We start from the raw sequence: 16,024 nt of genomic DNA on the forward strand, positions 1-16,024 counted from the left end.
GCCGAGTCCCTAATCCTATATACAACTTAACCTATGCCCGGCCTACCAGCTAAAACTCCGCGGTGACCCTCTTCGGCGCATTAGGGACGGCTGCGGGCTTCCTCTGACGTTGAAGTGTCTAGTCTGCGACCGCAGCCGCCCCTGCGCGGTGCCGCCTTGCGGCCCGTCTCCTATGGGGGCTCAGAAGCCCCGCGCACCGAAGGACGCCCTCGGCGTCTACGGCAGCGTAAGGCCAACTACACACTGCCGTCCATCCCGGGGTCAACCGACAAATGTGCAAATATGCACAGAAATGCACTAGGGCGGACAGCCCCCTGCTGCCCGCCGACGACCCCCTTCGTGGCCCCTATTAGTCGCCTCTTACGACAGGCAGGGGATACCGTGGTGGAATTCTCCAAACGCCCCCATTCCACAGGGCGGAACATATTATACCTGACTTACCTATATTGTACCTTGTGCACGAGTGGGGAAAACGGGTAAGAGCTTTTTAAATTACACTTACATAATCCCAATAAAATTGTCTTATTAACATAAATAGTCTTTAATATACTATTCAAAATAAAATAAGGGCTAGTGACATTTTTTACCACCAAGTTCAGCAGATTGTGTTAAATATAAGTGCCTAATGTCCATGTGCATTTAAATTAAACGCGCCCGCGCGAACACTCGTAAATGCTTGCACTCTGAAACCTAATACATATTATATACTTACTTTATTTTTGTAAATAATTATATGTATATATAATACACGGAAATCACCTACACTGATAGCAAATATAAATCTTTATCTCAAAAATATATATCTTTCGCGGGACTCCTACCGCACCCGGCGCGGCGCGGCGTCGCAGTCAGTTACACTAACCACTACACCAGTGCAGCGGTGCAGTAAAAATAAATCGTATAAATAAAAAATATTAAACTAATCAATAGATTTACTGTTCTAAAGTAACCATTTGTTGGCCAACATTGGCGAATGTTCGCGCATGGATTGGCCAAAAGTTTAATAATTATTGTTTCATTAAAATAGTTGTAGTTGTGTAGTATTTTATTATGTTTATTAACACACAGCATTTATTTACTGAAGGTATGATATTCCGTCCGATACATTTATTTGTCTATAGTTAGTTTTACAGTTTTTGAACACACACACTGGAGCATTATGGCACGTTAGCATCTAGTTTATTGGTCTCTGGTTAGCATGTTGCCGCAGTCGAAAGTGAACTAAATTAGATAAGACCCCAAATTTGAAGTGAGGCGTTATTCGCTCGGCCGTTTTTTCAGACTCTGACCGGTTATTAGGCCTTTATAAATAATGTTTTTGTGGTTGAAATATATAACATAAAACTGTTCATATTGTTTGCTTTAAAATATATGGAATACATACTATTCTAGATTACATAGAGAAATGGGATAAACATAGTAGTTTAAACTATTTATAAAGAATACCTAGTACTTAAACAGAAATACTAGGTATTCATAATAAAATAATTGAGTTGAACGCATGTCGCATGAACGATTTATTGGGTCAAACTTACAAACGGTTGTATTTATAATAATATATAATATATAAATACAATCGGATAAAATTGTAAACGTAGGAGTCGACTGGTTACATGAAATTTTTTCTACACTTTTATGTTCGTAGAGTTAATCAGTTTCTGAACGAAACCTTTCCTTCCAAGTTCTTTTCCTTACGTCATCGTGGAAGACAATTCGTGCTATGATCACTATTGGAATTTGTAAAAAAATAGAAAAAAATCTACGTCCCCTTTATTGTTTATTATGTTAACAAAAAATTTGGCACAAATTGAACAGCGACCGGGGTATGTTATTAATACTTCTTTATTTACTGTTGTGATATAAGGAACAATATGTATGTTAGGTCCCAAATATAGAGTAAATTGAAAATATCGTTAGACAAGTGTTATTTTGCATATTCATCATATAAGCATAGTCTTACTGTGGTCTCGGTCATTCGTAGATAATTTCACGGCAATTTTAATATTAACCATTTTATGTGTTATGAGAAAGTATACATGTACGATTATTTTGTATGCCTTTGGCCAAATAACTTACAGCACAAACAAAACTAAGATTTTTACATATTATGATATCTTAGTAAGGTTGGGCCTTTGTACTTATTTGCTCTTTAAGTATGACGTAAAAATATTTTTATTCAAACTTTTACTAGTGGCTCTGATATTTGAAATAGCTAGTTATTTTCAACTCTTGTCCAAGATGAAATTCATTCAAAAATTTTCCAAGATAATGTCTGATGAAATTTTTTTTTTTTTTTACGCTTATGAGAATATTTGAAATAGATTGTTTAAATTTATATATTTTTCAGAATTCCGTTACTATATGTTTAAAAATCACAACTGGGTATTGGAAGGTTATTACGGTCTTGGTGAGAAGATTGCTGATCAAAAGACCCGAGAACTTGACCACAAAGTGTGGGCTGGTGAAGGCAAATTATAAAGTGGAGAAGTAAAACTTGGTGAGATGAGTGTTGCAATACGTGCCACTTTTTGGGTGGTAACGTTTGGAAGCATCGGTTTAGCTTTGTTCAAGTTGGTCAAACCTGATGATGAACTGCTCAAAAAGGTCATTATACAATGTTTTTGTTGTTCTGGTCACTGATATTGTAAGGTTTAGATTGGGACTAATTTTGCATGTTTGTTAATATGTGAATGTTCTATAACTTATCTGTTGTTAAAATTAATATTAAAGACTGTGTTGTAACAAATTATATTGTAATTGGATAAGATATATGGAATAACTCAAGGATTTAATGTTTTTTGTTTGTGCTTCTGTTATAATTTCCTTAAATGTTTTTACTATACAACTATAGTATTATGCGATGATATTTCTGAATTCAATGTTATCTAAAATAATATTGATTCAGACATTTCTATCAGTGTCCAAGTCCTTACCATGCTTTATTTCATGTAGACATTACCAACATTCATAATTTTGTATTAGTCATCAAGTTTGATCCATTTTGACATTTATTATAATAAATAATATGATATTTTGAATATAAGACTCTTATTAAGTTTGCAATTTTTCAGTTTGACGAAGGTTCAAAGTATACTGATGCCAGAAGGTTAACTAAACAGACATTAGAAGTACTCAAAGGTGCAGCAAATCAAGATTCTGAAATTAATAAGAAAGTTGATGAATTATTAAAAAAGGGAAAATGAGTGACAGACATAGTGTTTTAGAAAGGCTTAGTAGACGAGATGCACAACGGCTTAGAAAAACTCCAAAAGGCTCATAAGGCTAGGGAAGAGGTAGATGCTTGCAACGAAAATGAAGAATATTTTTCTGGGGCTTTCAAAATCAAATCAGAGTACATAGAGGACCTCTTGAATCAAATACCAACACTAGAAACAAACACTTTACCTTCACATTTTGATAGCATCAAAAGAGAAGTGAATGAATTACAGAAATATGTTGTAACATCATCATTCTTCTTAAAAGAATTCAATATGCGCAAATATTTGGGAATTGTACAGAATTTACAAACAAAATGTTACGAATTGGAAGACAGATATGTACCGCGTAAAAAATTTGGATTCTCAAAGAAAAAATTACCCAAGTCTCATGATCAAAAACAGAATTCCTTAGATGAGAGTGATGGTGCAGCAAAGAAAGATAGTAATAAGTGGGATGAGAAACTTTTTGGATTTGATTCCATAGAAAACAAGGTGTTGTTACTTCAAAATGACGATTTATTCCAAAGGGATGTAGCCCTGCGTAACCTTAAAAACTGTACCATAGGACTCAAAGGTGTTATGGGAACTTTGCATTTGACTAATTTAGAAAGCTGTGTTGTTCTTACTGGTCCAGTCACTTCCTCAGTATTCATCGAAAAGTGCAACAATTGTAGAATAATAACAGCTTGCCAACAGCTCCGGATGCACACATCAAACAAATGTGATATATATTTACATGTGACCAGCAAAGGTATTGTCGAAGACTGTTCTGAAATACGTACTGCTCCTTACAATTTACAATACGATGATTTAGAGAAGCATTTTAATATGTCCTCATTGGACAAAAGTTGTAACAACTGGGACCGTCTAGACGACTTTAACTGGTTAGCCCCCGATATACCTTCACCTAATTGGTCAGTTTTAGATGTAACACAAAGGGTTAATAATTGGAATGATTGGTGGTCTAAAATACCTTTATAATACAGACAATACAACCTCTATGTAAACTCCATTTGTTCTGAAAGATTGTGAATCAATTATTATGAATACATTTGTAACTCTTGAATTAGTTAGTCTCATAATATTCCGACATAGTCTTTATATTTGGGAGTGTGACAGTGCATTTTACAAGTATATTTGATTTGACTGTTATCACTCTTAATAATATAAAGTATCAAAATTCGTAAATACTATTGTTATGGTAATGTAACTCTGAAGTGACCTTGTATTTTTTATGCTTTCATATTAATTAACTATGACTAATAAAATATGTTAACATGCAACATCTTGGTTCCTAGATCATTGTGTTTTCGACATATGTACCTATATTACGCAAGTGTTAAAATTTCTAATAATAATTTTGTATAGGATACTATTTAGGTGCATTTAAAATCACTGCTAGTCAGGGTCTGGGGTCTCGCGCAGTGCCCAGGAAGAGCTTCGAAACTGTTAAAACCGGGGAACTTTTGATCCGCCCGGGGCTTTGCATTTTTTTGCTTTCACGTCCGCCCTCGCATCCGTTGAGACCGCCACTGCTGCTAGTGTTATATAATCTGTTAGTTAGGTATATTACCTACCTGCTTATTTGTTTTATATAAGTATTTCAAACATGCTCTGAAATATATTGCGTATTTTATTCTATCACCAATTTCATTACCCGTTTGAACACTGCATTTATTGGAAGATATGTCAAAACACGAACAGAAATGCAGATATTTAAATTGCTTTTATAGTAGGTACACGTAGTTATAAATGAGCCATATACTGAATTTATTAGTTAAAAACTCAAATGCTTAGTTAATACATTATTGTAGCATTTATTAATTTGATTTAAATTATTTACGAAAGAAATAAATAATTGCACTTATAAATTTGTCGAATTATTATATACCTTTTAAATTGACTCCTACGAATCCATTTCCCTATAAGCATAGATTAAGGAGTTAAGCACCAATTTGCAATAAATATTGAGTAGGTAGGCACACATAAAAAAATATTTAATATTTCAAAAAACCTTAAAAGAAACCTTTAGAGGATCACATTGTTATCTGTCTGGTAGTGGTCTGTCAAGAAATTATTTCTCGAGGCCGGGTGAAGGTATCAGGTTGAAAAATCTTAATATCAAATATATGGGTTTACTTCAGCTGGCAAACATCAAACTTGTAAGAACGCTATTAAAAGGACCTTATCAAGGTAATATTTATCCCTTCTACCAGACTTTAAAGGTTTTATTTTATTAATTCCTTATTGCCGTGCCCTTACCAAGATATTAAGACTGCCTAACTACTACAAATGTTTTATTTAAAATGTAAATGTAAACAATTCGCGGCTAGATTTTTTGTTCAATCGAATTTAAATCAATTTTTTGGAAAATATCAAGATTTATTCGGAGTAACATTTAGTGTTTCATTTACGATTGCATAAAAACGACCTACAGAGTTAAAATAGATATAATTTTTAGTTCAGATAGAAATGTCATAGAACCAAGCCGCACGTCCTGTGCCGCATTGTGACAATGACGTCACAGACTCAATTACTTTACGTTTTATTATCTCCTACGTTCATGTGATTGTAGTTTTAAGAACAACTTAGAATAAAACTATGGATTCTTATAAATATATACATTTTTATTATTTCAGTCATTATGTTTAAATGCAGTGTGACCAAATTTACAAGATTCTTTTACATAAATCATATATTAGAAATTTTATAGGTTGTCCATGGACAAATCTTAGACCGATACAAATCATTTCAAAGATAAAAAAACACAAAGTAACAATAACATTTCATATAGAAATTCAAGTAATAAATTATATAATACTTATTTCTTATTTTAATCGAAACAAGAGAAAGTAATTAGTTATTGTAAGAGCGTAGAACAAAAAAGCTAAGTTATTTCACCAAGAATTATATTTGAAAAGTTAGAGCCTGTTTCACAAGTTTCAAATTTGATTTAACAGTGATCGTATCAAACAGCTGATGTAGGCAGTACTTACTTTTTACCATTTATTTGGAAGTATAGATTAGAGCACGACATTTATTTGGTCAGCTTATACATTTATGTTATGAGTAGCATTCACTCAAAAGTCGTGAAGCAAGCCCTTAGTAGTCTGTATATAAATTACATATTTAAATAAGATTTTTATTTTTAATCTCTAGTATGGGATACTAGAGATTAAAAATAAAAATCGTATATCGTAGTAAGTATACTACATTATAAAGAAAATGCATGTCCAATACATTTAAACAAACAAAAAATGAACACAATTTAAGTATAAACTTAGTATTTTCATGTAGCGATATCATTATTTCATGGCAGTAAAATATCTTTATTTTGCATTGTTATTAAAAGAAAAAGTATAAGAATATCTAAGTACCCTGAACGCCTAATTGCTCATCAGATATTGTATATACGCAGCTGATAGATACTTAAGCGAACGTAACGAACATATACATATGTACTGCAATCTATTTCTTATATTTTAAACTGGGATCCCTATTCCATCTACGGGAGCATATCCATCTTTTTGTAATTACGGGCGTTTCAATCGAAGAACCTTAGAATTTAATAAAAGAGTCTGTGTCCTACTTACCAATACGGCTATAAAAGTTGTCATTCTAATTGAAAAATATGGAACGGACTGCCGAGACAAGCCGGACACTGACAAGCGCCTGCCAGTGTTTACTTGCCCCGTGTATTGATACCACAGAATTATATCAGACCCTCATTCGTATAATATGCATGTGCCCTCAATTACGTGTTTACGTCAGTACTAAATAATTCATCACTTTGCAATGTCCTTGACAATCAGCATGACCTGATAATTCTAGATTACAGTGATTAAAACTTAACATTATAATCACATTTTGAATTATTTTCATATATTTCCCCACTGTGTATTTGAGTTTTTATTGCAATTGAATAAGGCTCTAAACTCATTTCATTTAACATTAGTATTGCTTTCAAAAATGATATCTAGTGAGATTCGTTATCTTTAAATTATATAACATTTCATATAACCTTATTAAAATAGAACCAAGGTAAAAAGTTTATAAAAAATATATAGGAATGTTTAAGTACATATCATGCCTCAAATTCATGTGTATTTAAATTTAATTTTAAAACATCAATTGCGAATGTGGAATTATTATGACAAGGTAATGGCAAAAATAATAAATCCGTTTATCACTAGTTGCACTAAATCCTAGCGTGTACGACGGCTTAAGTCAAAAGAAGGGCTGTATATAAAATAAAAACGCAATACCGACTTTAGCTCGACATAAAGTCGTCGGTCACACTTGGCGTCACTTAAAATTTAATATCGCAATATTAACGCAACATTTCATTTGTGGACTTAGTGGTACGCATTTCCATAATATAAATAAAATTGACACATAAATTGTTAGTTGAATTCATTACCTGAAATAAGTCTTATATCTTGTCATGAAGATAAAGCTACCAAATCGTTAGAAAACACAAAAATACCTACCACTAAGGGCTGATTTTTATAAACGAACCTAACCGCATCGTCGAGTCTATAGCGAAAATTTGGCGATGACAACAAAGTTTGTTTGACTTCCCCCAAAGATGAGTCATATTGGTTGTTTTTTTTATACCATTAAGGTGGTAGCTCAAGGTCCATTTTCATACATTTTGTTTCGGCTTTAATCTGGGTAACTAAAGGCCGAAATATCCATGATTATTAATTATTTTTACGTTTTTCTTTCAACTGCGAGAACTAATCACTAACTAGACGTGAATTTAAATTATTTACTTGCCAATACTTGTTTAGTTACCCAGATTAAAGCCGAAACAAAATGTATGAAAATGGACCTTGAGGTATCGCCTTAACGCATAATCAGCGGATGGGATAATTCATAAAAATCGGCCGTAAAATACGCAAATGACACGTTTCATTAATTCATATATAATCTAACCGACGTTTTCAACAAACGATCAAAATTTCTTGATCCGTTGCGAAAACTGACCAATCAGAACGAAGTGTTTTTGACATGCTTATACATGACTTATTTTGATTGGTTCCTTTTCGGGATCGGATCAGAGATTGAGATTGGGATCGTTTATTGTAGACGACTGTAAATCAGTCCGTAACACATCACCAGTTAGGTTTCTTATGCGATATGGTCCACTGTTGGTAAGTGTTGTTGGGGTCGCAAGGCGCGAGCCCCAGCTGTCGCGAGTGCGGCTGTAATGTGAGGCAGTAGCCGTGTAGCCGGTGGATCAGCTGGTGGTGGTTCTCCTCGTAGCTGAGGAATAGTGTATATTTATTTATTTATTAATTATACACAGGAACATCAACAGTTTACACATACAATTAATATTAGTTCAGTTTTCTTAGTATAGTATTGTTCTTATGTGCTTACCAAATAAAGATGTACCAACATTCACAAATACACTTATTACGAACAGACATAATAGTATGACACTGAAAAATTTCTGCTTATGTAATCAAGGTAATATGGTTAACAAATTTAAACATTAATATAAACTATAAAAGAAACAACATATATATAAGCAATTCAAGAACTTGGTTAGCATATAGCAATAAACACACCAAATACCATTTCAATAACATCTATAAATATTATTTATAACAAAATGTATACTTAGTCCACATCGGCTATGGTGTGAGAAAAAAACAATTTCAGCATTTTATTTGCATATTTTTAAGGAATCGGAGAATATGTCAAGATCAGATAATTTAGTCCACATCATACTATAACTATCGCATATCCGGTTAACCGGTGAATGGAGCCCTAGATTGGATCTGTACGGAGGGCTCTGAAGAATTTTGTTCAGTGGGTGTCTTGGGAGATTGTAAGGAACAATTATATTGATTTGTTCCAGTAAACTTGTATGTATATACAATGTAGATATAACAAATGAGGTTTTTGAAAGTAGTAAATATCGTTAATTAGTAAAAAACTTAAACTGTATACTCAGATATGAACTATCTTTCGATTGTTCATTTTATAAGATTCAACCACGCCAATTAATCTTAGCTTTAAGTTAAACCATGTTTAAAAATCACGGCAATATTAGTTTTTGTGCCAATCGAAGCTTGAATTACATTTTTTTTTTATAAAAACTTAATTATTTCCTCACCTCCAAGGTCCGTCTACAGTACCCAGCCTGCATATGGCTTGCTTCACACTATCCGTGTCTGCCTCCACACATCGCTCCCCGACGCCCAACTGACCGGCCTCGTTGAGCCTAAACAGTTGACTGTTGCCCGCGCCATGACACGTCGACGTACCTTTGAGAAAAGATGCTTATGATTTCAGGTACTGGATGGCTGTGCTAGTATTAAGTGTGGATTGTTTCAAAATGTGACGCATATACATAAGAGTACATTAAAACAACGTTATAAAACCCCGTCCTACTCAAATCAGTACTTTTTGAGAAAATCGTGGACATACCGACAAACATACATTACACATACAGAATCGAATTCGAAATTCACAAACCTCCTTTTTTGAAGTTGCTAAAAAATAAGACAATGTGACACGTTTTTAGCACGGACCTATTGTTTTGTAATATTGACTCTAGGGCTAGCGCAACATGGACTGACCACGGCGCGACATTCTCATAATAACGTTTAGACTTTGGAGTGTTGTTTGGTTTATAGATTTTTTAGCAATCCGGGACGAATTACCGCGCTGTCGTATAGTTAACATAATAGTTTCGTCAAATTTTTGTATTTTAATTTTAAAAGAGCCCCGGTGTGCCTGTAAACTCCGGACAGTAAATCAAGTAACCATAGTGACCGTAAATTTAAATGTATGGCAATCGGCAGTACGAGTATGTTTTTTAACGTATATTAGTCAAAAAATCATCGAGAAATACGTTAATATACTCGATACGATTGGTATAAGATACTGCTGGGGTAGTTTGCATATGCCATAACGTATCTACTAGTAACTTGTAAACGCAATGGATCTACGAAAATTTATAACGCCATAAACTTGTCGATCTCGACTGTCTTAATATGACATCAATATTAATATGTACTCGTGTAGGTCACCTTAAAAAAATGGTCAAAAACTGCACAAATGCAATTTTTCAAATTTCTCCTCGACAATATTTAAAGGTACACGTCGCTTACGTAAAAGTGTATTGTAAAATACTTTGCAATTATTAATAATAAAATATTTAACAACCGCTCACAAAGGTAGCATAAGATGTTCTCGAAAACAGGTCCACAAATTGAATTATAAACATTTATTAATAGGTATTAAGTCATCATAATGAACTTGTTAATGTACCGGTCAATTTTATTCGGCACTCTAAATAAAATAAAGCGAATTACATACATGCAATAAATAAAATATATATATATATATATATATATATATATATATATATATATATATATATATATATATATTTTTTTTTTATTTATTTATTCCTTGTGCTCTCTGAAACAATCTGTGACGAGAAACACCTGGCCGCTGAGCTGCAACATGTCAAGCAAGTACTGCGAGACAACAAGCTCCAAATTCCACGCCGCCGTCACAGAAACCGAGTGAAACCAGCCACAGTTGAACGTGTTCCGGTTGTATTACCATATGTAAGAGGAGTCACCGACAAGATTGGCTACATCCTGAAGCGTGCTTCCATAAAAACTTATTTTAAGCCGCCTAAGAAGATTAGTCAATTTTTACCACCTGTCAAGTGTCATATACCTCTACAAGAACCGGGAGTATACAAAATAGATTGCAACTGTGGCCTCTCTTATATCGGGCAAACAAAAAGAAATATAGGGATCCGCGTAAAAGAACATATAGCTGACGTGAAACACCGACGCTCGACGAAGTCTGCAGTCGCTGAACACTCTGAAGGAGGCGCCAATCATTATCTGCGACTAGACAAGCCACAAATCCTCGCCAAAGAACACCGATTCCTGCCCAGGATGATTCGCGAGGCTATTGAAATTAAAAACATCCTAATTTCAATAGGGAAGATGGTTGAAGCTTGCACAAGCCTGGGATCCAGTTCTACATTTAATTAAATCGGAACCCAAAAGACCGGCTGCCAGACTTCAAGACACTGTGAGCTCATTCAGCGTAGATCGGACCACCAACAGCTAAAAATTTAAAAAGTTGTATAATTGTAAAATGTAGGTAGATATTGTAACTTTGACTTTGCGGATGAACAACACCTCAGTCCCCCCCGTGACCATGAAGGCTGCAAAGTCTTCGAAACGTCGGGAGAAAAATAAAAAACAAAAAAACCGCGATAGAATCCGAAAAATTAGTTTAATTTCAATGTCTAACATTCGCGTAAATATAAGAAATCATTATCCAACAATCGTTATAAACGATATGCTTTTTATATGCATTTATTTAAAGAGACCTTACTATTTAGTCGTTATAACCGATGCGTCGCTATACCCGGAGTCGTTATAACCGGTTTCTACTGTATATTTAATTTTTTTTTAAAACAATGATAACTTACCTATATACGCCGGGGCAGCTTTTCCCATAGTATCAAGACACACTCCAGTCGCTTTATTCTTAACCATTCCCCAGTGAACATTCTTAGGCAGTTTTGGGAACTTGTCATACACATCGTAAGCGACATTTTCCATGAACCATCCGAAACTCTTGCACTTCAACCGATCCTTCAAAGCCACCTGTTCCGTTATATCACCCATGTCCAAAAACCTGGCCATCGGCTCACGAGTGTAGAAATACTCCTTATGCTCCTCATCAAACCAAGTTTCAATAACTCGTTTGTAGTTAATTGTGATTAAAGATCCTTTCCTGTTCTTGGCTAGATTACCGAATGAGTACGGCATGAAAGCTCTGTACACGTGCCCCACTCTCGAACAAGGAACCCATTCGATACTGCCGCCGCACTGCCAAATCTTGAAGCTTAGCTCGAAATTCTCACCGCCCCACACGAGGAGTCCAGGGTCGTAGGCTCCTATCTCAAGGAAGTACCGCCGGTTGATAGCGAAAAGACCACCGGCGTGAGTGGGACTCTTGTACGGTTCTGATTTGTGTTTGTGCAGGTTCGCTTCTCTGTCGGGCACTTCGTTCTCTTTATAAAGCATACCCCATTCAAATATGCCTCTGTAATTAGTGCCGTGTTGGTAAACAGGTCGGTACTCAAATGTTCTGTGGTCGATACCATCTATGACCGGCACGGTCATGATTCTGTAGTCCCTGTATATTGGGGCTAGTAAAGGCGGTAGCCAGTTAACGTTGACCTCACAATGAGCGTCTAGGAAGACTATGACCTCTCCCGTAGCCTCCTGCGCCCCTCGGGACCTCGTGCGGATCAGACCTTCGCGTTCAGTATTTCTGATGAGACGCACTTTACCTTTCCAACGTTTTATGTAATTATCTAGGTTATCTTTTAAGTTGTCTTTGTCTGAAAAATCGTCTACCTGTTTTAGAAACAAAAAATTTAAACATCCTCTGAATGTGTGTTCAATTTCTAAAACATTACTGGCTAGGTCGGTGTATAACTGAGTCGCTACATTTTCTTAATCTGCCTACGCGTTATGTTAGTTCAGTCTGCATTCAACAATTGTATAATTTTGTAATTATTCAAATACAATATCTTTGCATGTGCCATCGTGACTTACACTTAAATATTACACGTAGAGGAGTATTGTATTTTATCATCAATTCTATCGTTAATAATTAAATGATTATCATTGATAATTCAATTAGAAATCAATGTCTACAATATTAATCGGTGTTTGTTAAAACATTTTCAATGTCGGAAATATTCGATTACGAAAGAAATATTTCTAGGAATTAGATCGTTTTATTGATTTCGTAAAGCATACCGCTAGTGGTTATCGTTAATCTTTGATCTCTCATACATATTGTATACCTCGTTAAAACAATGTTCTTGACATAGTAGTGTATTTCAGCCGTGAATCAACAGATTTTGGGTTCTATCTTTGGCCAGACAACTTAAATGAATACGATTTTTCGTTAAAGCGATACCTTTTGACCCATATAGGAATTTACGCGATATATTCTACTGGTTGTTGAGAAATATATATGCACATTTTAAATTGTTTCTCGTGAAATTAAATTTAAATATAACATACCCAAGTTTAAACTCTACTATATTTGGTCAGTGAATAAAGCTTTATATTATTATTATATTATAAGTAAATTACGACATAGGTAGATATGTGGAACATGTGCATAACCTTACTAAGCATTGGCACAGAAACAGAGGGCACTTACCAAAACAATTTCATGTAACGCATTCGGCGGCGACCGGTCGATGACTGTGTGCACCGTCCTCATGAGAACTGAGAAACCCTCATTGTGGAAGACGATGATGACCGAGGTTTTGGGCAGGTCCTCTGGGTAGTGCCAATATTTGCACTCGTCCAGACGTGTGTCCGGGACAGACCTGGCCAAAAGATACAGAAACTATACAGCAAATTTAGGGTTCATCTCAGATCCCAGAGATGGTGTTAACCACCAATATTGATTTGATTTTATCACCGACATAACGTGGGTTTTGATTACGAAACAATACATAGAATCTAGGAAGAGGGTGTTTTGTTGAAAATTCGCTTGTAGTTCCAAATTCAGTCATCCATTTCTACTTGAAATTTTCGTCACTTATATAATACAAAAAAGCAATACCTATATCAGATGACAGCATCAAAACAGATTTATTTAATATGTAAAAGCAAAGTATTGAACATGATAACAATTTGTTAAAATATTTAAGAATGCATAGTTTAAATAAAAAGTTTGAGGGTAGTCCAAAGAAATATTTGCATATTATTCTTAAGTCTTTTTATTCGTTATAAGTAACAGAATACAAATAAAATAACATTTGTGTTAATATACAATGACACAATTATGGTAAGTAACAAAACACAAAAACATTATGAAATTTTGTAATTATCATTAATATGGCAAAGGCATTATTGTATCATTAATATTATATTTTGCTATGCAGTTTATTAAGAATTAATTATGTTGGCAACATATTAATTATGCAAGAATGATTTTAAATCATAATATAAGTGATTAATTTTTAAACTATACTATGGCTTCAACATTTAATTTCGCAGCGCATTATGTACTACAAGATTTATTAACAGTTTATGTTGTAATTAATTAACATTAGGTCATAATATTATGTAGATAGATACTCAAACTAGCTAACTAAGATGGACTTATTATTTAGCTACTTTCCTTTCATTGTCATTAGAAGTTAATAAAAATAATTATGGTCACCTATTATCAACACATTGACTGTAATATGTTGACAAATATAATTCTAGAAAAATAATTTTACAGGAGCCACAAAAAAAAATTTGCATCTCACCTGTTCATGGCAATATCATCAGATGCTGCTATATTCATGCCATATTCACTCTCAGACTCTGCAATATCGTTTGCTCTATCTTGAGCCATGTGGTATGGTTTACCCTCCTCACCAGGACCTTTAACTACTCTTTTATCTCTTGGTTCAAAGTTACCGAGTTCTAAAAATAAAGGTTTACTGTCATATAACATTTATTATTATCTTATTAAGAAATATCATAAGTGAAGCATTATTTGTGTATAAATTGTTTACAATACAATTGTTATGGGTCTATAGAACTAGTACTAGAGGCATGAAATAAATTACTAGAAAAAACATAACATTGGGAACAAGCCAGGAGCATATTTGTTAAAATTCTGGCATACAATAATAAAATTCAGTTTTCCTATAATATGTAGGACACATCTTTTAGAAAAACCGAATTGTATTACTTCAACATACTCAAATTATAATATTAATTAACCAGTTAGCATACTTTTTTATATATTAGATTCTTATCTTATCATGAAGAGATGAATGTCTAATCAATGACTTATGTCATGTAAAAAAGTTTATTTACTGAAGTTTTAGTTAAGTGAAATATGAAACTTCACCTTAATAGCATGCATTGACTTTCATAAAATTATAATAATGTCAAACTACACAACAAAATAAATTTATGTTGCCTTTTATTATATCGAATTTTGAAAGTTTGCATTGTTTCTAGTTGAAAAATAGTGATAACAAAGTTATGAATTCAGAATATATTGGTAGGTTTAATTAAACAATGTTGTTAAGGCAACAAGTCGTAAAATTACTTATTACCACAGTTTCACATTGCCATTCGTTACAATTTACTGAACTAGAAACAGAAATATCAACATGTAGTAACAAATCTTTATGGCATAGAACACAAATACATACAAATGTAAATGAACAATACGCACCGCATTATAGTTGGTAACATGCTTTATTGACGTGACAAAAACAATGAGAAACATGTACTTCGGCACAGAAGCCGGGCAACGTCTACATAACTGTACTTGTTCTCTAGCACATAACACATTGATCTAATACACAAAGTCAACACTTTTCACACGCTTACCTGTCTTCAACGTGGGGTATACATTACGATGGGACTTGAAGTGACCGACTTCCGAATCCGAAAGTCTTATTTCACCCTCACCACTTCCTAGATGCTCACTAGACCATTTGTGGAGAGCGTAGACTAAAAGTAACAGCACTGAACATGCAGCCGCCATGCGGATTATCCTACCACGTCGTACGTTAGTGATTCTCATTTTTATTATTTGTAGAAATAACACATAACAAAATTACTTTTAAAACGGAGTTATTGGAAGCAAGCACAATTTTGCATCGACAATCAGCAGGCGACAAAACGCGAATGACACATGAATGACAACGTCAACAATCGTTACGTTTCATTTTACGTTACTTAGAAACCAATCTGGAAGACAATGTAATA

At 34.1% G+C, this 16,024-nt stretch overlaps 2 protein-coding genes across 2 annotated transcripts; one reads left to right on the forward strand and one right to left on the reverse strand.

The window, feature by feature from the left end:
* Nucleotides 1-1,791: 1,791 nt before the first annotated feature.
* LOC115443034 (tubulin-specific chaperone C) lies at nucleotides 1,792-5,089 on the forward strand. The gene is given in 5 exon segments (XM_037442472.1): nucleotides 1,792-1,823; nucleotides 2,348-2,604; nucleotides 3,072-3,165; nucleotides 3,225-3,253; nucleotides 3,255-5,089. Coding segments are annotated over 4 exon segments (1,170 nt in total). The 5' UTR covers nucleotides 1,792-1,823; nucleotides 2,348-2,502; the 3' UTR covers nucleotides 4,200-5,089.
* A 3,229-nt stretch (nucleotides 5,090-8,318) lies between these two features.
* On the reverse strand, nucleotides 8,319-15,949 carry LOC115443035 (N-acetylgalactosaminyltransferase 7). The gene is made up of 6 exons (XM_030168304.2): nucleotides 15,644-15,949; nucleotides 14,560-14,719; nucleotides 13,455-13,626; nucleotides 11,698-12,634; nucleotides 9,346-9,496; nucleotides 8,319-8,486 (listed from the first exon to the last, which is right to left on the reverse strand). Exons 1-6 carry the CDS (start codon nucleotides 15,837-15,839, stop codon nucleotides 8,336-8,338), a joined length of 1,767 nt encoding a protein of 588 aa, XP_030024164.2. The 5' UTR covers nucleotides 15,840-15,949; the 3' UTR covers nucleotides 8,319-8,335.
* Nucleotides 15,950-16,024: the final 75 nt, after the last annotated feature.

The sequence above is a fragment of the Manduca sexta genome, chromosome 24 (genome assembly GCF_014839805.1).
Source record: "Manduca sexta isolate Smith_Timp_Sample1 chromosome 24, JHU_Msex_v1.0, whole genome shotgun sequence".
Classification (NCBI taxonomy): Eukaryota; Metazoa; Arthropoda; class Insecta; order Lepidoptera; family Sphingidae; genus Manduca; species Manduca sexta.

Excerpts from the sequence above, each read along its gene's own strand:
- LOC115443035 (XM_030168304.2), bottom strand. The coding sequence starts at position 15,839 with ATGAGAATCACTAACGTACGACGTGGTAGGATAATCCGCATGGCGGCT. Across the intron at positions 13,627-14,559 it reads GATGATATTGCCATGAACAG|GTCTGTCCCGGACACACGTC; the intron begins GTGAGATGCAAA and ends TCTTTTGGCCAG. Across the intron at positions 8,487-9,345 it reads ACTGTAGACGGACCTTGGAG|CTACGAGGAGAACCACCACC; the intron begins GTGAGGAAATAA and ends ACTATTCCTCAG.